This window comes from Saccharomycopsis crataegensis (genome assembly GCF_037102585.1).
Source record: "Saccharomycopsis crataegensis DNA, jcf7180000000073, whole genome shotgun sequence".
NCBI lineage: Eukaryota > Fungi > Ascomycota > Saccharomycetes > Ascoideales > Saccharomycopsidaceae > Saccharomycopsis > Saccharomycopsis crataegensis.
Window position 1 is genome coordinate 1,780,733 of NW_027043820.1, and position 20,912 is coordinate 1,801,644.

The 20,912-nt window shown below is 37.9% G+C and overlaps 8 protein-coding genes across 8 annotated transcripts; 2 read left to right on the forward strand and 6 right to left on the reverse strand. All coding sequences in view use genetic code 12, as the record gives it.

Moving 5' to 3' along the window:
• Window positions 1-483: 483 nt before the first annotated feature.
• On the reverse strand, window positions 484-3,729 carry DASC09_015250 (Bas1 protein; the record flags this gene model as incomplete). Its single annotated transcript, XM_064995128.1, has 1 exon — window positions 484-3,729. One exon carries the CDS (start codon window positions 3,727-3,729, stop codon window positions 484-486), a length of 3,246 nt encoding a protein of 1,081 aa, XP_064851200.1.
• Window positions 3,730-5,171: 1,442 nt separating this feature from the next.
• Window positions 5,172-7,055, reverse strand: DASC09_015260 (uncharacterized protein; the record flags this gene model as incomplete). Its single annotated transcript, XM_064995129.1, has 1 exon — window positions 5,172-7,055. One exon carries the CDS (start codon window positions 7,053-7,055, stop codon window positions 5,172-5,174), a length of 1,884 nt encoding a protein of 627 aa, XP_064851201.1.
• Window positions 7,056-8,537: 1,482 nt separating this feature from the next.
• On the reverse strand, window positions 8,538-11,099 carry DASC09_015270 (uncharacterized protein; the record flags this gene model as incomplete). Its single annotated transcript, XM_064995130.1, has 1 exon — window positions 8,538-11,099. One exon carries the CDS (start codon window positions 11,097-11,099, stop codon window positions 8,538-8,540), a length of 2,562 nt encoding a protein of 853 aa, XP_064851202.1.
• A 699-nt stretch (window positions 11,100-11,798) lies between these two features.
• On the reverse strand, window positions 11,799-12,680 carry DASC09_015280 (uncharacterized protein; the record flags this gene model as incomplete). Its single annotated transcript, XM_064995131.1, has 1 exon — window positions 11,799-12,680. The coding sequence occupies one exon, from the start codon at window positions 12,678-12,680 to the stop codon at window positions 11,799-11,801; it is 882 nt and encodes a 293-aa protein (XP_064851203.1).
• Window positions 12,681-13,087: 407 nt separating this feature from the next.
• Window positions 13,088-13,960, reverse strand: DASC09_015290 (Tvp38 protein; the record flags this gene model as incomplete). Its single annotated transcript, XM_064995132.1, has 1 exon — window positions 13,088-13,960. One exon carries the CDS (start codon window positions 13,958-13,960, stop codon window positions 13,088-13,090), a length of 873 nt encoding a protein of 290 aa, XP_064851204.1.
• A 479-nt stretch (window positions 13,961-14,439) lies between these two features.
• DASC09_015300 (uncharacterized protein) lies at window positions 14,440-15,536 on the forward strand (the record flags this gene model as incomplete). The annotated part of the gene is made up of 5 exons (XM_064995133.1): window positions 14,440-14,589; window positions 14,683-14,829; window positions 14,897-15,067; window positions 15,124-15,264; window positions 15,327-15,536. 5 exons carry the CDS (start codon window positions 14,440-14,442, stop codon window positions 15,534-15,536), a joined length of 819 nt encoding a protein of 272 aa, XP_064851205.1.
• A 213-nt stretch (window positions 15,537-15,749) lies between these two features.
• Window positions 15,750-17,105, reverse strand: DASC09_015310 (4-hydroxyphenylpyruvate dioxygenase family protein; the record flags this gene model as incomplete). Its single annotated transcript, XM_064995134.1, has 1 exon — window positions 15,750-17,105. The coding sequence occupies one exon, from the start codon at window positions 17,103-17,105 to the stop codon at window positions 15,750-15,752; it is 1,356 nt and encodes a 451-aa protein (XP_064851206.1).
• Window positions 17,106-18,489: 1,384 nt separating this feature from the next.
• On the forward strand, window positions 18,490-20,760 carry DASC09_015320 (triacylglycerol lipase; the record flags this gene model as incomplete). Its single annotated transcript, XM_064995135.1, has 1 exon — window positions 18,490-20,760. One exon carries the CDS (start codon window positions 18,490-18,492, stop codon window positions 20,758-20,760), a length of 2,271 nt encoding a protein of 756 aa, XP_064851207.1.
• Window positions 20,761-20,912: the final 152 nt, after the last annotated feature.

Genomic DNA, 20,912 nt, shown 5'->3' on the forward strand with positions numbered 1-20,912 from the left:
GCAAATGGGTAGAAAACTATGCAAATACTTAAATAATAATGAAAGATGAAAAGATGACATGACAAATAATTTCCCAAAAGAAGGACAAAAAAAAAAAAAAACAGGAAACAACTTAAAACCTAATAACATAAAGCGAAAGATATTGTGAAGAATTGCAAAACAAGAGATAATTGGTTCAATAAGAAAACGAGTGTAATAAAATAAACAAGAAGAAGAAAAAAACCGAGGCAAAAGCATTTTTTGTTTTGCTTGGAAACAGTTTTATGGAGAATGAAACACATAGGGTATTATAACAAAGCAGCAAGAACAAAAAGAATCTAAAAAATAATCCGTAATAATAGTAGCTGTATGAAGATTGAAGGGAAACAGGAAATCATTGGTAAGTTAAGAAAATAAATGGATGGTCAAGATTTTGGCAGCGACAACGCATATGAGCAGCATATATGTATATATATGTATATAAAAGGCTAGGGTATCAATAATTTAAGATGGATTGAAAGGTAAACCAAATGGCAACTGATCTTCGTCAAAATCATTTTCGTAACCTCCGTTAATACCTTCGGCACCATAAGCTCCATTCGCCGCAACGTATGCACGGTACACGTTGTTCTCATCATTGCCAGTGTTATCATCTCCATTATATCCATCATTGGCACCGTAAAAGAAGCCCCCGTAATCCTCGAATCCCATAGAGTCTCCAGAAGGCTGTTCATAATGCAAAGGATGATGTTGAGATACTGGGGCTCCTAAAATCTCCAAAGATTCTCCTACCACAGTAGAGCCTTGAACATCTCTGGAATTCTCTATATGATTGCCACTTGTAGCAGCTATAATGGTTTGCTGGGGAGAATAGCGTAAAGCTTGGGTTCTATTAGGAGAAGGAATGAGAGGAGCCATTTGAGAAATACCACCCCCTGTGGAAGAAGATGTGTTCTGATTGATGTTTGGATTCATGGCCAGGTTCAGAGTAGGTGGTCGCGAATAGCGAATATCATCCCAGAAATCGATGCCTTCTTCTAATTCCTCTGGTGCGTATGGCATGTCAATTCCCATATTAATACCACCACCCATATTCAAGTTGATATTATTAGTGGCCAAACTACTACGGGGACCTGACGACAAAGCACCATTAGGAGCACATAGACCAGCAGCTACACCATAACCAGGTGCAATCGGAACAGAACCATGACCATGACCAGGTGCCGAAATCACAGCATTGTTAAGAGTACTGTTACCAGAAATCAAATTTGAGTTGTGTATACCACCAACTTCAGCATAAGGAGTTGTACTCACTGAGTTGACGTTGGATCTGGAAGATCTCAGCCTTGGACTTCGCCCACTAAACTTAGAGGAAGTAGTAGATGAAACCAGTGAAACTGACTTTCTGCGTGATATATTAGAATTCGCTGGTACATTATTTGGAGCTGCGACAATCAGAGATCTCTTGGAGATCCCTTGAGCTGAGCCACCAAGGTTGCCTTGAGCTGAGCTCAGATGACGGCGTGCTAGGTTGATAGCGTCACTTGAAACACTAGGATCTGTCCATTTCCCCACATGGGAAAAGTTCATGTTGGACATATCGGCAGAAGTTGGGCGTGAATGAGAAGAAGAATTATGCCGGGAGTGGGACATTGAAGTAGGCAGGCCGTATTTGTGCGTTAACTGTTGAACGCGTAACTGAGTGAATTCATTAGGAGATTGTGGTTGATGTTGTGGTTGCGACTGTGGTTGCTGCTGCTGCTGTATTTTTCCGGAGATCGCTGCAGAGGATGTATTTTGGAATTGCCCTGGTTGGAACTGTTGCTGTTGATCTGTATTATGATAATTGTAATTTTGATATTGAATAACAGAAAATTTCACTCCAGCTTCTCTACATTTAGCTAAGAACCTGTTCATTCCTCCGGGGCTTTCTGGTAAACTAGTAAGAGCCCCATTGTACGGAGACATGAAAGAGCCCGTATTTGGAGGGTTTATGCCTTGAAATGATGGATCAGAGAGTCTTCTTCCAGTCTTATCTTCCATGTAAACTCTAAATCCAACGCCTTGTCCTTCTTGATCATTTGTAGAAGAATTATTTTGGCCACTGTTTACTGGTCTAATATTCATATTCTGCATGGTTAAAAATGCATCATTTTGATTCATGTTCTCTCCAGCTACAGAGTTATTGAAGCAATTTCTATCAACACAGTGGTTCTCAGCACTCATGTTGGACATTCCAGTACCTAAGCAGTCATTCCCAAACGCACCATTAACATTAACGTCCGAACGCTCTTCTGTGAGGACCACCGGAGATTGCAAAGGATCGCCATCCAAATGGCCATTCCCACTACCGGTTACATTAACCCTTGGTGTTGTGTTTACATCCTCAAAAGAATCACGTTCACCATTCCTGTTTGTTTCTTGTTGATACATGGCCATTGGGTAAGGAGTATTAGCTTGAAAATTCGAGTGTAGATGGTGAGAATGCGGATTATTACCAGAAGTGCTAATCAAGGTTCGCTCAAAATTGCGGCTTAGTTGAGTTACCGGGGTAGACACGGCAGAGTTTGCAACTGAAATACTTTGAGGCACAGAATTTTGTTGTAGCTGTTTTATGTGTGACATGTCAATAGTGAGAGAATTTCTTGGGGTAGTTGAGCTTCTTGGAGTACTGGCATCAGATGCTTGTTTTTGGTTACTTCTTGTTACTGTACAGGAACGAGAGCGAGAGCGTGATCCAGAAGAATTGGTCGAGCTAGAAGAGGTTGGTCGAGAAGGATTGGTCAAAGTAATCGAACCAGAATTTGAAGAGCTGCAAGCGTGTGTTTTTTTAGGGTTTTTGGTTTTGGGTGTGGAAGGAGCAGTTGAGGAGGTAGAAGATGAGCGTGAAGTAGTCTTAGCTTTATTTGAAAGGCCAGCTGAAGATATAGCCAAAGCGGCAGTAGTGTTTTTCGACCCAACAGCACCTTCAATGTCCTTCACAGCCTTAATAACCCTCTTGTCGGCTTTTCCCCTGGTGACATCGGTAATTACTTTTCTCCAACGATTACGGCATGTTAAGGAGGGCCTACTTTTCATTCCAAGGGATACTGTTCTCCAACGAGTTCCAAATTTCTTGACTAAGGCAGTCAAAGCAAGATCTTCCTCGACAGACCAGACCCTTAGCCTATCTTGGGTCATAGATGGATCAAGAACCTCAATATAACGCTTAGCGCATTGATCATCAGTTCTTCCTGGAATTGAGAGTGCCACCTTTTGCCAAGATGGCCCGTGCTCTTTGTGGGCTGCTATGAGAAGCTCATCCTCCGCCTTTGTCCATCGGCCCTTTCTTAGATTTGGATCAAGAGAATTTGACCATCTTTTACGGCAATCTTTTAGTTTTCTATCTGGGAGTTGGGTAGAGATGATGTCCCAAGGGATTTTATCAATTGGAATGAGTTGTTTTTCAGGATTTTCTGATTCAAATATTGCGTTTGGATTGGTTTGTGAAATGGTAATTGGAGACGTTAGATTTGTTGATCCGTGATTTGATACTGGTAACGATGTTATTAAAGGGGATGAGAGTCTTTCATCAAGATGCCTTTGAACTAGCGACACGAGTAATGAATCTTCTTCGGGAGTCCATGGTTTTCTTGATTCACGACGAAATGTTTGTATTCCTAAATCCTCGGTGATTTGCAAGGGATCTATTGGTTCGATCTTCTTCCGGGTTGATTTTCTCCTTGTTTTCAGAGAAGCTCTACTAGACATTGCAGGTTATATTAGGATACTTTTGAAACAGTATTAGTAGAGGCCGATGATATTGCCACTTCTATTTTTTTTTTTTTTTTTTTTTTTTTTAATCGTTGGGCCGTCGTCCTCGTATGGTCAAAAAAAATGATGATTTGATCTGGAGATGATCTGGGGTTCCATACACTAGATAGTAGGATTATGGGAAGGAAGGTATAGTTGGTGTAGAGCTCCCTACTCTTGTGGTGGACAGGAGATCAAATAAATTGGGATAGAGAGGCGGAATCTCCGGTGACGAGTCCACTGTGTTTTGGTGTTTGGCTTTGGTGTTGATTTAGTGGTTGGTGGCTTCGGGATTTCAACCGTCAAAAATTTAATTGTGGAATTTTTTTTTTTTTTTTTTTTTTAATTTTTACTCTGGCCCGGCCATCCCAAGTATAGACGGGGACACAAAAAAAAAGGGGGGGTCTACGTGTGGGTGAACAAGGACAGGATGTTTCCAATCGATGACAAAAGTGAATAACACTTACACACTACAGTACTTTCTTTAATAATATCAGTTCTAAATCCTGACTGGGCTTGGTGACCTGGCTGGTTCTCCTGGACCCGATTTCTTTTGATATGGTCATCCGAGGGGCGACGCATTTCCCAGAATCAGCGTCGTATTTCTAAAGGCACACCCGGTTGTCTTGATGTTTGTTTTGGAGGAGTTCTATTGTCATAAGGGAATATTATTATTATCATTGCCACCAGGGGGTTATATCGAGTCCTGTCCACCCAATAGGGCGATTTGCTTTTGATTTTCTGCTCTACTTTTGAGACTGGTTATTGGTCTCCTACGGTGTACGACTATCATCAAATCATCTTCAAGAAAGTTGTATAAATCCTGTATTACAGTGCTCTCCCGTGGGCAAACAGTAGACAGATAAAAAAATTATCTAAAGAACATTGAACAATTATCTATATTTTAGTTGTCTGTCCAAATAGTTTATTCTTTAAACCTTCTTTATCACTATAGTTTGGATCATTTTCCAAGTCTTTTACAAAAAGTTTGATTGGGAAATTTCTATGAGTCTCCTTAATTAAGAGATAATCATCTCACATTTATTGTTCCGGACAATCAGTTAATTTGTATGCCGTGATTATACACCCTCTTACCACTAATCTGTTCTACTACAAGCAAAAAAAAAAAAAAGGTAACTATAGTTAGTTTAATTAAAAGAGTTCTTCAGAATAACATCTACATTAAAAAGAAATATTTAAAAAAGAAATAAGTGTCCAATCTGATGAGGTGAAAGTTATATTGAAAATAATCTAAAATTTTTCTAGTGGTTCCTAAACCATTCTATTAAAAAACAAAAAACAAAAAGCAAAATTTGTGAAGAGTTTCCTCGGATTTATTGTTAATATTTTTAAAGCACCAAATCCAGAAAATCTTCAGCTAGGCAATCAATTCTTCACTTCTAAGTCAAAACGGCTTGTCCAGCAGCGTTTACAGAAATAACACCAGAAGAAACAGCAGTAGTTGAAATAGCGGCCGCAGCGGTTGTAGTAGCAGCACTGGAAGCAATGCCAGTAGCAGATGCCGCAGATGTTTGAGAGCGAACATTAGAATCAACAGAAGTAGTAGAAACAGCAACCGCAGATTTTGTAGCAGCAGCACTAGAAGCAATACTAGTAGTAACTGAAACAGCAGCCGCAGCCTTCTTTTCATTTGTAGTCACAACACTAGAAGCAACAGCATCAGTGGCTGTGGCTGTGGCAGCAGATGATATCGGATACCCTTCAGAGTTGTAGAGATTTCCTTCAGCATCAACATAATAGCCTTTTCCATTAGGACATAAATTATCGTTTGTTGCAACACAAGAGGTGGTAGCAGCTGCAGTACTGCTCGTGGTAGCAGTGGCAGCACCAGTGGCAGTAGACGATATCGGATAACCTGCAGAATTGTAAAGATTTCCTTCAGCGTCAACATAATACCCATTTCCGTTAGGGCACAAATTATCGTTAGTCGCAACACAAGAGGTGGTAGTAGCAGCGGCACCCGTGGCGGTGCTAGTAGAATTGTTAGAGCCAGAACCAGAGATAGGATAACCACTAGAGTTATAGAGGCCACCATGGCCATCAGTATAAGTCCCGTTACTCAATTCACATAAATTGGAATAATTCGGAGTACAATTGGAGGTTGAATCACTCATCAGAGCAAGAGATGCAATGTAGTTACCGCTTGAATCATAGATACCTCCTTCACCATCAGTATAAAATGTATTATACACGTAACATAAATTCTTTGCACTAGGTGCGCACTCCGCACTTGCAGTGGAAGATGGGTTGGCAATCTTGCTAACAGTAGCACTTGATCCAAGATCAGCAACCTTGGTACCATTAGCGAAGAACAAATCACCTTGGCCGTCAGTTTTATAAGAGGTGCCAAGAGGACACAAGTTTGAAGACGAAGCGACGCAGCTACTATTAGTACTGGTAGAGTCGTCTGAAGTTTCCGACGAAGATGAAGAACTACCTTCTGTTTCTTGATAAATGAGAGGAATTGCCAAAGGAGCAATATCCCCAATAATGCTAACAATCTTAGATTTGGTGGATTTTTTTTCCTTTGGCTTGATAGACGCATCACCTTTCGCAGCTTCTTTTGGAGTAGAATCAGAACTAGAGTCCTTGGGTGTTTTAGCGGCAGCTGTTTCTTTGGTTATAACAGAAGTTATCACAACAGTCTTATCACCGCTAGCAAACGTAAGTCTTTCAGTCTCTTTGTTGGCATCAGCATTATTAGCAGTTGCCTCTGCAGGGGCCGGAGTTGTTTTGGAGGCAGCTTCTTTTTCAGAGGTTTTTGATGTAGCCTCTTTCTCTGTCGCCTTTGACGTGGCTGCTTTTTCAGTGGTTCCCGTGGCAGCCTCCTTCTCAGTGGTTTTTACCGCACTAGCAGCTTTTTCAGTAGTCTTTGCACGGCTTCCATTGCTGTCATCGTTACTGCTGTCGTCGTCGACCATAGCACCGCTGTTACTTTCATCATTATTAGTGTTTGTATTAAGTTCGTTAGTGGAAGTTAAATCATCACCGCTTGAAGAACTTCCAACACTACCTGTATCATCAATCGTTGAGCCAGTTTTACCACCTTTCGTTAATGTTGACCCTACTTCTTCCGTATCATCGCCGCCTTTGCTTAAGATTGACAGAAGACTAAATCGCTTCCATAATGGCAGTGACAGATTCTCTGCCACAGAAAGCGATGCTTGTGGGTTCTCAATGTAAGAAGCTAATGGATAAGCTTGAACATGGCTAGTCTGAGCATACCATAATGTGGCCACCGTGAAAGCAATAGTAAATCTCATCTTATAATAATATCCAAAATATCACTAAAAATAACGAATTTGATTGCAGATTTCACTAATTTTGAATATGAATAAGCCAGAAAAACTAAAGGAAAAGAAAAACCAACCAAGACCAATTATATATAAGTGGACGTTATTCCCAACCGTCAGTCAACATTATACAAGTATGGTAATACCCCGGGAGTACTCATCGATCTGCAAGGCGCTTGACAGACCATCTAACTTCTGGTTCTAAATATTAAAGATTCTGATATGCGCAATGAGAAATTAATTGGGTACGTGTATACCCACATCCCATTACTGTATTAAGGTAAAATCGTATTGATATTTTCGCTAGCACTCAGGCTGATTGTTGGTGAAACAAGCTCATGTATCAAATATCAAGATGGTTGGTACTAGCACGTGACCAAGGGAGCGAAACAGCGCAAAATCGGTAGTGATTATTCTAAAATCAAAGAGATGATAGATGGTGACATATACTTCACCTTTTTCATTCTTTTGCTGCATGGTTATCTAGATCACCGCCAAAGAAGAGTTTATAACTCTTTCAAGTATATCTAAAGATTTTCCTGTGGTAGATAAGGACTGGATCTTGGGTCTATTTTCTCACAGAAACAACAGGTAGGGTTACCTATAACATACCCAGTCAAGCTATACGCGTTTTTGTGTAGATAACAACCAAGTCTTTACCAAAGGACGACTATTAGTTATGTAGATGAGCAAGCAAAGCCTGTAAGTACAAGTTGCCCTCCGAAAAATTCGACAAAAGTGGTCTTACCACGACTCCAGTTATACTTGAAACTTCAGCTACGTCTATGTAGTTATAATATACCTTTTTTTACATTTCCCCCCGCTTGCTATTATTTGACATTGTTTATTCCGCCTCAGTTATTGGACTGGAAAAAAATTACAGGAAAACTCAGATAGACCAGGTATTAATTAGTTTATTTTGATTATTGGCCATTTCTCCAACAAAGAGAAAAGAAAAATAAAAATAGTAAATAAAGACAAGCAAAATGTGTATGCTGCTGTCATGGACTCAGTTCAAGCACTATGGCGCACGAAATAATAAGTTTAATCAACGAGAAAATCAAAAGGGGCATCAAAAATAATAATAACAGCAATAATAATAACAATAATGAAAACGGTAAAATAGTTTAAAGGGTCAAACAGTAATAGTCGTTGAGGGAAAATAGAAAGGGTTGAAAAGATAGAGGCATCAGGAACAAAGCAAAACGAAACAGAAAAAAATTCAACAAAATAAAATAACACAAGCAAAGCAAGAGCAGGCAGAGCAAAAAAAAATGTAAAAAGAAGAGCAAAGTAAGACATAACACAAACAGAAAAAAAAATAGGAAACAAGGACTGTAAGAACAAACATTAATGAACAAAATATGTCTTTATAAAACCATGCAAACGTAACCATAAAATCATACTGACAATGACAAAAACGTCAATGGAATGAAAACAAGTCATTCTACCCTATCCACGCTTGAACAAGCTTGCCAAACGTCTGAGAAATCCAGACTTTTGCTTCTGCTTTTTTCTTGTCACTTTATGCTGAACATTTCTAGAGGGTTTGGTAGCACCCGGAGATGAAACAGCGGCTTCACCATAATTACTCTCAACAATGGACTGTTTCAATACGTTAAATGATCTTTTTGTTGAAAGCTTATGACGCAAATCAGACTTGTCAGAAGGTGCCATTGTCTTGTTGGCGGAAGCAGCAGTGAAAATATCTCTTGCCTCAACACTATATGAGCTAATAATATCGCTGTCATCAATCTGCTTATGTATTACCGGAGTTCCACCAGTACTAGCACTCCCGCGCTGATCACCATATTGAGATGCTCTTTTCTCATTCACGTTACTGCCTCTTTCCATAGCGGAAATATTACTTGAAATTGAATGTGATTTCCCATGGCTTTTGTATCCTTTGACACTAAGTCTGCGACCCAATCCCTCAGTCGGGTTGGCACCGGCTGCATGAGGTAAATCAAATAATGTATCATTATCAATGGAAATTCTGAGATTCTGGTAACCTGAGCCGCCATCATTGCCCATGTTTTCAGATTTGAAAGCATCTTCGTCAATAGTAGCTTCCAACTGATTACCACTCATAACATCGTCATCATCATCATCATCCATTGTATCAGCAAATGCTGACCTTCTATATGTCAAATTCTGAGCCACTGTGTTTAGATCTGGTTTAGTGTATGCATATTCATGACTTATGGAGTATCGGGAACAAATGGAATTCCGAGCTCGAGGTGTTTGGTCCGAATCACTGTTATTAATACCCGTAGTTTGAGTTACACTGGTGTGAGGAGTATTAATTGCACTGGATGCGTTTTTACTAGCATCAACTGTCAGGGACAATGGTGAGTCCTCAACAAATTCTTCCATTGATGCCTCTTTCCCAAAGTTGTTGTACATATTACCATCTTGTTCTCCTTCAAAGGACTTCTCTGTATCTTTTGTTGCTATCAAATTTTCGTCGGATTCATCTTGTTGATTCTCAGGAATTGTATTTTCAGCTTGTTGCGCTTGTTGAACTTCTTCTTCTTCTTCTTCGCCAAAACTATTCTGGTGCAATGATTTGAGATATTGGCTTGTTCTACTTGGCGCCCTAGGAGCCATAGGATCAAGAATTTGAGATGATGTTTTCGACAATCTATCACTTTGTCTATTGGAGACCTGTTGTTTCAAGTCTTGGATTTTGTTTTTGACATCAGCCTGCTTACTCACTAATTCGTCATCCATGGCCTTCGGATTTTTGAAGACTACTGGAGAACTTTTATGTTTTTGGTTCTGTCGTTGTGCTTTGAATGCACTATAGCTTTGGCTGGTAGCATCATCAATGGCTCCGAATCCATCGGCGGTAAGTCTTTTTCTCAAGCTTTCAACTCTCCGCTCCAGGACATCGCGAACCTCGTTAAGTTTAGCTAATTTCTCTTTGTCCACAAGTTTACTATTATAATTCTGAGATCCATTCATACTTTCAATACTCTTGACCATTCGAAGCACCCTGGTGTTGGAACTGATATCAGACTTGGTGGTGTTGTTGTTATTGGAAGTGACGGATTTGGCAGTATTTTCCGTGGCATCACTGAAAACGCTTTTTTGTGGGGATATTACCTCTTTTGTTGGACTCAATGCATTGGTTGATTTATTTGTATACTGAGAATAACGCAAGTATCCATACGATAGACTTCTTCTTGGCCCCTTTTTCAATTCTTCAGTCTGTCTTTGAGATTCTGGGGATTGGATATCACGCTTGTTGCTGCTTGAACCAGTTAACTTCTCGTAACTATCTTCTATGATTGAGAGTCTTTTGCTGCTCCTCAATGTGGCTTGTTCTGGCTCTGGGGATATACGATTACTGCTCCTTGAGTTCAATGATGATAAATATGGGTGTGCCTTGAGGGATAAGGCAGTGTCAGAAATTCTTTTTCTAATAAGCCTGTCCCTTAGGGCATTAATATTCAGCTTCAATTCTTGGTCTTTCTGGGTATATTCATATTTGAAACCTGGCAAAGAAATCAAGTCAAGATTACTTTCTGAATAATTGCCACTTCCATATCTTGACTGGCTATACACGTAGTCATTATAATCCAGACCTCCATATTTGCTTTGACGATCTACTCGATCACTAATTATACTGGTACTTCTGTAGTGTCTCAACTTCCCATACCCACTAAGGTCACTTTCGGATCTAAGATCTGATATCGATTTCTGGCTTGACAAACGGTGCTTCAATTCGATAATTTTAGATCGCATATCTTCTTGACCATTATGCTGTGAAGAAAATGAGCGCGATCTAGAAAGACCGTGGTGAGCTTCACCATTTTCGTTGACAATAACACTTCTCGAATCATTCAATATCGATTCAACAGCCTCCAAATTCTTTTCAATCTCTGATATTCTTTTATTCAATTCATTTTGTTCGACAACGTTGGATGGCTCAGTTGACAGAAGAAATATTGGTTTGTACTCATTATTTTTGAATGGGTTGGGGATATCCACCTTGGTGCCACGAACCATGGTTTGGATGGATAGGGTGAGGGATGGTTCGACACGTATGGAATAAACAGCAAAAGGTAAATTAAACTTAAGATTGAAAAATCAGGAGAGAGATTGACTCTATTGACGGTTTCTAAAGATTAAAGGAAATTTAAAAAAAAAAAAAAAAAAAAACTTTCGGATTGAAAAAAAAAGAAAACGATCAAATGTATGTGTGTGTACCTGAATTGGGTAATAAGAGAGAAGGAGTGAAATAGTAGATCCAGCTTTTCTTTTTTTTTCTTTTTTTGTCTGAAGAGAGGAAATAGGGGTGGCAAATTCCAATAGACAAATTTTTCGGTAATAGTACAGCCTTCTTGAGCAAGCAGGTTAATTCTGGTTGAAAATGGCTACCAGGATTGAGCGAGCAACTGGGATAGTAAGAACTTCTCTGGCGATTGTCCGATTAATTAGTTGTCGCTTTCTGATCCTCCGTTAATATGACAGATGCGCTAGTGTGCGTTTGGGTGCGTAGACCGGATCGTTTGTTTCCCAAAGGAATGCGCAGGGGGTGCACAGACCCTTGCCGCATTGGGGAAACCGGTGCGGCAAGTGCAATGCCCATCCAACAATATAGGGATAATTAAATTGCCAACCATCCATTCTTACACGATATATATAATAGCTATTGTTCGAAAAAATATCGCATAGGGTATATATATGTAATTGTTTGTCCGCCTTCTAAACCTTGGTTTCTCCACATTCTCCTCTATCTTCATATCTCATCAAAGACACTCCGACTTCATCATCTTCAACAGTGCTATTTTCTTTTGCCAAAACCCTCTTAATTTTCTTATATACCAAGTAAGCAGTGGTCAATGGAATGGCGTATGAAGCAAAAATAATTATCAAATCAACGATACTAGGGGGCTCACTCATATGTTCTTTCAAGTTCTCAATCTGACTACCGGCATAAACCATCATCAAATATCTCGGCGATGTCAATATCACCGAAAACAAGAAACTGTAAACATCAAGTTTGGGGATGGTAGCAAACATAGCATTAGCAATTGAATAAGGTCTAGGAAATAATTGCAAAAGGCATAATAATAGGAACTTGTGTTTATCCTCTGCTAGAACTGTGGAAAATGCCGAGAACAACCTAGATGATTCACGCCATTTTTCGGCCCTTCTTGACAATAAGCATCTCCAGGACAAGAATGATATAATAGAGCCTATGACAGTTCCTGAGGTGACAATAAGCCAACTTTTGAGCGTCATTCCATAAAGCAAGCCTGTGATAACACAATATCCATAAACTCCAAACATTGGTGGAAATGCCGCTATAACAATCAACACTAGTAATATCAATCCTCCGTATTTCTCACCACGAACCCTATTTGCAAATAAAACAAGAAAGTCAATCACTGAATTCAAGTTCTCATCATTTTTCTCTGCTGGGATATTCCCTAGTAATAATAGGAGTCCCAAAACTGCAAGAATAATTCTGGTATGCAACAGGCGTGCTTTATACCATTGGATAAATTCTCTAATTGGTTGAATTGCTTTCTTAGATCTCTGTAGGATGTTATTTTTCAAATTGGCTAAGCTTGATCTCTCCATTTTCGCAGCGACTTATGAAATTCTCAACGATTTGGATGGACAACATTAAGTTTATAACTTATGTTATTTCCTAGAAAAAAAAAGGCTACATAAGACTCATCGCGCCAGCATACATGTCCTTATTTTCATGGCTGATTAATATCTCGGAGGAGGAGGAGGAGGGAATCATAAATTTGCATACAAAACAGATGATGATAATATAAATATCAATTGTAATTATTTAATTAGTCCTCTCAAATAAGATTAATCTTCTGATGATAGAGCATCCAAAGAAAATGAAAAGGAAAAAACAAAAAAATATTCTATAAACAGCCGACTGGGCCGAGGAAACGATTTGGTGGCTAAACACATCATTCTTTCAGAACCATCGAGCCATTGTCCCTACTGGCACAATAATAAAAAATAATCTAAACTTCAAACTCCTCATATTCACCATTTGTGTTCAAACTACTCACCAAAGGAAGACCATCTTCGTCGTCTTCATCAGAGATGTCCCCTCCAAGGGCTGCCAACTTTTCCCTAGTTTTTTTGTAGATCAACCAACTGGTAGCGAAGGCAATGGTATTGGTCAAAAAAATAATTATGAAATCAATCAATCTAGTTTTAAAATCTTTATTTTGCCCAATATGTTCCATCTTGTAACCAACAAAAATCATTATCAAATACTTTGGTGAAGCTATTAGCCCTGAAAGGAGAAAGCTTAAAGCGTCAAGCTGGGGGATAGCAGCAAAAGCGGCATTTGTTATTGAATAAGGTCTAGGGCATAATTGTAGGAGACACAATATTAGAAACTTATCTTTGTCTTGGCCCAATACTGTTGCAAATGCTAAGAACAACTTGGAAGAATCAAGGAATTTCTGAGCCCTCTTAGATAACAAATATTTGAATAGCAAAAATGACAACGTAGATCCAACAGCAGTCCCCGAGGCAACAATAAACCAGCCTTTAAAAGACATCCCATAAGCCATGCCTGTAATACTGCAAAGTGTTGAAAGTCCGATTATTGGAGGGAAAGAGCATACAATAATCAACCCAAATATAATGAATTCTCCATACTTGGACTCACGAATTTCTTTGGAAAGAGTAACAAGCATAGCCATAAAGGTTTCATAGTTTGCTATTATCACAATTGCCATAATTGACACGACCATTACCATCATCATGGCAGCTATCTTGGTGGCTAGCAGCTGTCTACTATACCAATGAGTGCCATATCGGGAGGCCTTCCGTAAACCGGCTATAATATTTTCTCTCAATCTCCGTAGCCGTGACCTTTCCATTGTTAACTCTTATTATTGATCCGGTAGTATTTTCAAGGTCTTGTAGCTAGAAATCTTGCTTTCATTAGTGATCTGTAATTTTCTCTTTTGATCACATAAAAAGATGTGCGGGACATCTTATCATGTCTTATATATGGAAATCTGAACCAATAATTTTGGTACTGCAAACGGTGACTGTCAGTTGTACATTCCATTTGGTTCATTGTATGAATTATGAATTCCATTTGTGACATCAGATAGTGATTTTCACACGAGTTTTAAGTTTCCTTCCGTATAAGATAAAGCATTGAAATGTATAGAATAATTACACGCAGAACCATGGAGAATGGTTAAATATAATTTTTTGTTTTTTTTTGTATCTGTGTAAACCACATTTAGTGCTCAGAAAATCACTTTAAAAACTCATTTGAAATATTCTGTTTTCTGTTCTCATTTGATAAATTCGCCATTCCAACAATACCAAAGTATCTATCAATACCATGTGGATCCAACTTATTATTTCCATCGTTCTTCTCACAAACAACTTGATATCAGCATCAGTCGTTGATGTGATTTCTCCTGATTATTACATCAATTCGAGTAAAAAGCAAGGAATCTTCATAAATTTTCCTGTTATTTCCCCAGAAACAGTTAGTATAAAAACTCTTTGAATGCTTATTGCCCAAAAAGAAAACAATAAATAAATAAATTTATATTTTACTGAAAATTAACCTCATTTACAGGAAAGGCGGCTTGATACATGTTTCAAAGAGTTGTTTACCAATTCTGGGTGGTTTAACTGTGTGATGGATCTAGGTGAAGACTCTTGTAATTGCATAGTATACCAACTAGCCTCCGAAGATTGTATAAAGAAATACATCAATAATCATGTATGTTTGCATCATTTTATTCTGTTTCCTCGGTAGTCAGGAATATTTTTACTTACAAAGTCTTCAGGAATTCATCCAAGTGTTCGATGAATTTACCGCCAAAGCTTGTCAATCCGAAAATATCAACATTATTTTAGATTACGACGAGTCGGAAGATTTAACAATATTATCTCATCCGGAAACAATTGCCAAAAAACTCAAAAGCCTCGCTGCAAAACTTGGCTTCTTTGATTCCTGTGTATGTATTATAAAAATTGATTTTTTGAAAGGAATATAACTAACTTCCACCACTAGACTGAAGGTTTCAATAATTGTTACCACGATATGGAAAAGGAGATCACAGATTGTGTTAATAACAATGAAAGTTATGCAAAATTTTGTAATTGCTATTTTTCAAAGAAATTGAAAAGCTCTTGTCAGAAATATTGTTATGACGTGAGTTGGTGACATATTTGTATAGCGCCATGTAGGAAGACATTTAACTAACTTTTTCATAGGAAACAAATGCAACAACAAAATTTGATTTTATGACTCAAAAGGTTTGCAAAGATGATTATTACCAAAGCAGAATATGGAATGGTAGGAAGGTAAATGATACTTTCGAAGAAATTGTTACGATAAGTGATATACTCATGTCTAACGATGATAACGGTGATGATGATGTTAGAACTTTAGACTTCTTATTTGATTTATTAGGAAAAGAATAAGTATCTTGTTTGGAAAAATGATTTTTCTCTATTTATTTCTAAATATTCTTTCATTTACCTCTTTTACAAACCTCAATATATATAATTATTCATGAACAATTGAATCAAAAGAAAAGAGAGAGGAGAAAAAATTATGAATCTATGGATTTGAACTATTATCTAAATCATCTTCTTTTTGAAAGCAAAAAGAAATCAAATATCAAAAATACCAAATCATTCAATATCCTCACTTGTAAGATTACCACGAGCTTTCTGTTCATGCTCAATAGTCTCAAATAGAGCTTTGAAGTTTCCAGCCCCAAATCCATTATGGTTATGACGCTCAATTACTTCAACAAACACAGTTGGTCTAACAACCAAAGGCTTGGTAAACAATTGCAAAAGATATCCGTTATCATCAAAATCGACAAGAATTCCTAGCTTTTGGATTTCTTCTAATGGTTGCAATATTTGCATATTTGAATGGCCTAATCTTTTTCTGAGATCATCGTAATATTTGTCCGGAACTTCAATAAATTCACAACCTCTTTGCTTCATGGCAGAAATAGCAGAGATTATATCATCAGTTAAAATGGCAATATGTTGTACTCCCGGTCCATTGTAGTAATCAATGAACTCTTCAATTTGAGATTTAAATTTCCCCTTGGCTGGCTCATTGATTGGCATCTTGACAACATCATTATTTGCAGCCATGACAATAGATTTTAAAGCAGAGTACTCTGTGCTAACATCTCGCTCATCAACTGACCAAAACCTATGGAACCCGAAAGCTTTAGCGTAAAATTCACAAGATTCATCCATTTTGTTCCACCCTTGATTTTGAACACAATGATCAATTCTAATTAGATCAACTTTTGGAAGAGAATTAATTAAATCAGAGCTGAAAGTATTGAAAACATTGCTTTCTCCGATATCTAAATAACCAGGCAAAAATGGTCCTATATAATCACTTCTGTTTACAAGAGTATGGGTAGTATCACCAAAAATCCCAACTTTTGCAATTCTAACTGATCCAAATTCGTCATTAATAGTTTCTGGATATTCAATAGCCTTTGCCCCATTTTCAATAGCTGTTGAAAAAATCGTGTCCACATCATCCACAGTGAAGGCCACATCTTTAGCGCCATCACCATGTGTGACAATGAAGTTGTTGATCTCTTTAACTTGCTCATCATACTCTTTGTTTGCCTTGAATTCACTCCTTAATGGAGACACGAACTGAAAGATAGCTTTACCATTAGTGACTACATGGCAACAGATGGCTCGAGAACCAGTTTCCAAACCCTTATAGGCCAATGGCTTGAATCCTAAACAAGTGATGAAATACGCGGAAGCTTGTTTGGAATTAGAAACATACCAAGTTACATGATCGTAACCTTCATAAGAAAATTTTTCTAATTTGATATTTGGAAGCAAGTGATCCTGAATTAAAGATAAATCTTTTTCAAACTGGGTGGTGTAAACATGTTTTGGAGTAGTTAATGGCTCACAGGTAGTGTCCATGGCAGTAGTATCTATAACATGAATACCCGTCTCCCTTTCAGATTGGATCGAAGTTGAAATGGTCATTTCTACTTTCACTATGGATCACAAATAATAGATATCTATTGACTTTTTTTTTTTTTTGTATCGTGTGTGTATGTGTGTGTTTTGTCTTTTATGACACTTTCTTTTCTGTCGATTGGATTTCCACAAGAATGAAAGGCGACAAAAAATCAAGGGGCCTACAGATGAGCAATGTTTCTCATTTTATTTTGCTCTGTCCTTTTATTTTTATGTTCTCAACATACACAAAATTATTTTGGCTTTGTGGCACATTTCCGTCTATGCGTGTCGGTTGCAGAATTACTATATATGAAAATAGATCTCAGCTAACAAGCATCAAACTGAATCATAATTAGACGAAAAGCTACCAGGTCTAAGAAGCTGTTGCGCTTTGAGCATAATACTACTTATCATTGGGGCTCCATATTGTGATAATATCCAACACTGCTTGAATTGATGGGGCATCTTACAGTTGTTGTCGTTTACTTCTGGTATCCTGCATGGTGACATTATAGGGCAATATTTATTACCTTTAATTGATATGGATTATTCTAATCATGTCCTTAACCATGTAACACTCAAAACGGTGACAAAAAATAGATGATTATCATGGTACTCAAATCCGAGTTTTGATACATATAGTGGTTCAAGGATAGTAACAATATTCTCTATAGAAGGATACTCAATTTATTTGACCAATTATGAAGATCTCTTGAAAAAAAAGTAACGAAAAGAAAAAAAAAAGGATCATTTTCTTCTTTCTTCTTTCTCTTTACTTTTTGTCTTCGTCTTCGTCTTCGTCTTTCTCTTTTCTTTTACTTTTGATCTTCTTTACTTTTTCTCGTTTACTTTTTCTTCTCATTGCAACCTACTCTTTCTCGCTCTTAGCAACACTTCTATTAATGTGATTGAAATTAGTATTATATTACCAATATAGGTAATATCATAAAAATGAATCTAGAAGTAACTGATTAAAGGGAATGGCTCAAGGTTTAGCCAATAATCGATGTCATTGCTGATAATCCAAGAGGAAAGATGACTGACTCCTCATTTTCGCCGCACATGACTGCGCCAGTAACAAAAATTATGATGTAAACAAGCAATATCGGCCATCAATTCAAACACCATATTTCGATTCTTCATTTCTTTTACCTTTGAGAGAAAAAAAAATTCTAGGAGTCCCTATAACTGTTAGGCTTTCCGCAATTAAATTTTTTAATTCATTTTTGCTTTCTTTCTTGATTTACGTTTCTTGTTGGACCCACGCTTCTGGTATCATCGCATCCATCGAACCTTTTTCTTTTCTTGTTTTATTGCAGTTGGGGAAGAAGAACAAGAAGCCTCGAATCAACCACAGCTTCCCACCAAACGTAATATATATATATATATATATATTGAGCCCCAAAAAATGCCTACAAATGATTTGCCCATAACAATCACCCAGAAGCTCATGCGGCTTCACAATACAAATCATCACGTATCAATAATCAACACATCCACTACCGTATCTAAAGCGCATGATCAAGAGAGAGGATTGTTGGGGAACGTAGGGCTTGCTCTCAACTTTGGGTTGCGGTTGGCTTCTAATGTGTTGAGGATATTGCCGATTGCCAAGCAGTTTTTGGGACCACCTACAGAATCAGAAGCCATTATTGACGCGTTGATTGCTCAACAGAAGATTGCTACCTCGTACGAAGAGTGGAAAGAGATTTCGTTAAAGTTGGACGAGTTGTTGGGAAATGAAGAATGGAAACAAAACCCAGTGTCAGATCTTTATGATTATGAATTGATAAGTCTAAGGCTTAATCAAATCAGACATACCAGGGCAACAAAAGACTACAAGAAACTACTATATCTAATACGAACAACTTGGAATAGAAATATTGGCAACATTGGGAATGTCAATAATTATAGACATAGTTATGTGGGAACCAAAAAGTTGATCGAAGAATATCTACACGAATGTGAAGTCTCACTTAAATGCCTCTTGGAAGATAACACTGGTCTTGATAACCGATATATTTTGGGAATGTTAATCCAAACCAGAAAAGCCATTGGCAGAACCGCTCTTGTTTTAAGTGGCGGCGGATGTTATGGATTAATTCATATTGGTGTGATTGCGACGTTGTTAGAACAAGATTTATTACCCAAGATTATTTCAGGAAGCTCTGCTGGGGCCATTGTGGCGAGTATTCTCCTGGTTCATAACTCTCTGGAAATCAGCAGCTTATTAGCGGATGTACTACGGCAGGAGTTTATTATTTTCACTGAACCCCAGAAGCCTGGAGAAGAAAACTCAAAACTATCACTTTTTGCTAATCCATTAAGGTTTCTCAGGACTGGAAATTGGTTTAACAATGCTTACTTGATCGAAACAATGAAAAACTTTTTGGGTGATTTGACTTTTCGTGAAGCTTATAATAGGACTGGAAGGATTCTTAATGTGACAGTATCTCCCGCAAGCTTCCATGAACAGCCAAGCCTCTTGAATTATATAACTTCTCCAAATGTCTTGATTTGGTCGGCCGTTTGTGCTTCTTGTGCCCTACCAGGGGTGTTTCCTTCCACAATTATTTATGAAAAGGACCCAGTCTATGGAACTATTAGAGAGTGGAATCATATATCGGTCCGTTTTGTTGATGGGTCAGTGGATAATGACTTGCCTATCACTCGACTATCGGAAATGTTCAATGTTGATCATATTATCGCCTGCCAAGTGAACCCCCACGTTACTCCATTCTTGAAACTTTCATTGGCGTGCACTGGAGGAGAGATTGAGCTTGAATTGAGTGCTAAGATCAAAAGCTACTTCAATAGTGTTTATAATTATTTCACGTCAGAGTTTATTCATTATCTTGAAATTAGTCAGGAAGTCGGTGTTGCTAGAAATTTGTCGAAGAAGTTGACATCAGTTTTAACCCAAAGATACTCTGGCGATATTACAATCCTACCCGATTTAAGAATCACCGAGTTGAACAAATTATTGAGTAATCCTACTCCAGAATATATATTGGATGCCGCAGTCAGAGGGGCTCGCTCCACTTGGCAAAAGATTGGAATCATTAACAACCATTGTGGTGTGGAATTTATTCTTGATAGAGCGATCTTGGAGCTTAGATCAAAATTAATATCTAACAGTGATGGAAAATCAGGAGTTCCATTAGCATTCGTTAATTCACCAATAAATTCTGATAATTACTCGGAGGAAGAGTTTAATATGAAAGACAATTCACCTTTGATAAGTGATAGATTGAGCCCTGCTGCTAGAATCAATTATAAACTTAGGAGAAGACAAAGATCAGAAAGTTACTCTAACGTGTTTGGTGAGTTAGGTTATGGCTCTCGTGAAAAAATAAAATCGTTACAATCGCATAATCTTAGACGTCAAAGCTCAATATCGGCTTTGAGACGTCGAGATTCTAGTGAAAGTTTTTCTGGGTCCAGCAACGTTGACAATGATAATCAAAGTACTGCATTTTTGAAATATTATGCTGATGATACATCAGTTGCTAGTGACATTAACAAGCAAGCTGATAATGCCAAGAAAAATCCAAGTTTCGGTCCAATAGACTGGGACTTGAGTAATCCTAGCTCTCCTTTAGCTAAATCAACCAAGAATATATTTGAGAGTTCCTTCAAGTCAGTTAGGCCTCAAATAAACAGAAAAGTTTATATTTGAGGAGATTGACCAACACTTCCACTGGATACCAAAAAGAGGTTATCTAAAATAAACTTACGTACGAGTAATGGCTAATGATAATATAATATGATCGATACACAAGCGAATCTATTGATATGAATTAAACACGTAGAGAGTAGAAAAAAAAGAGA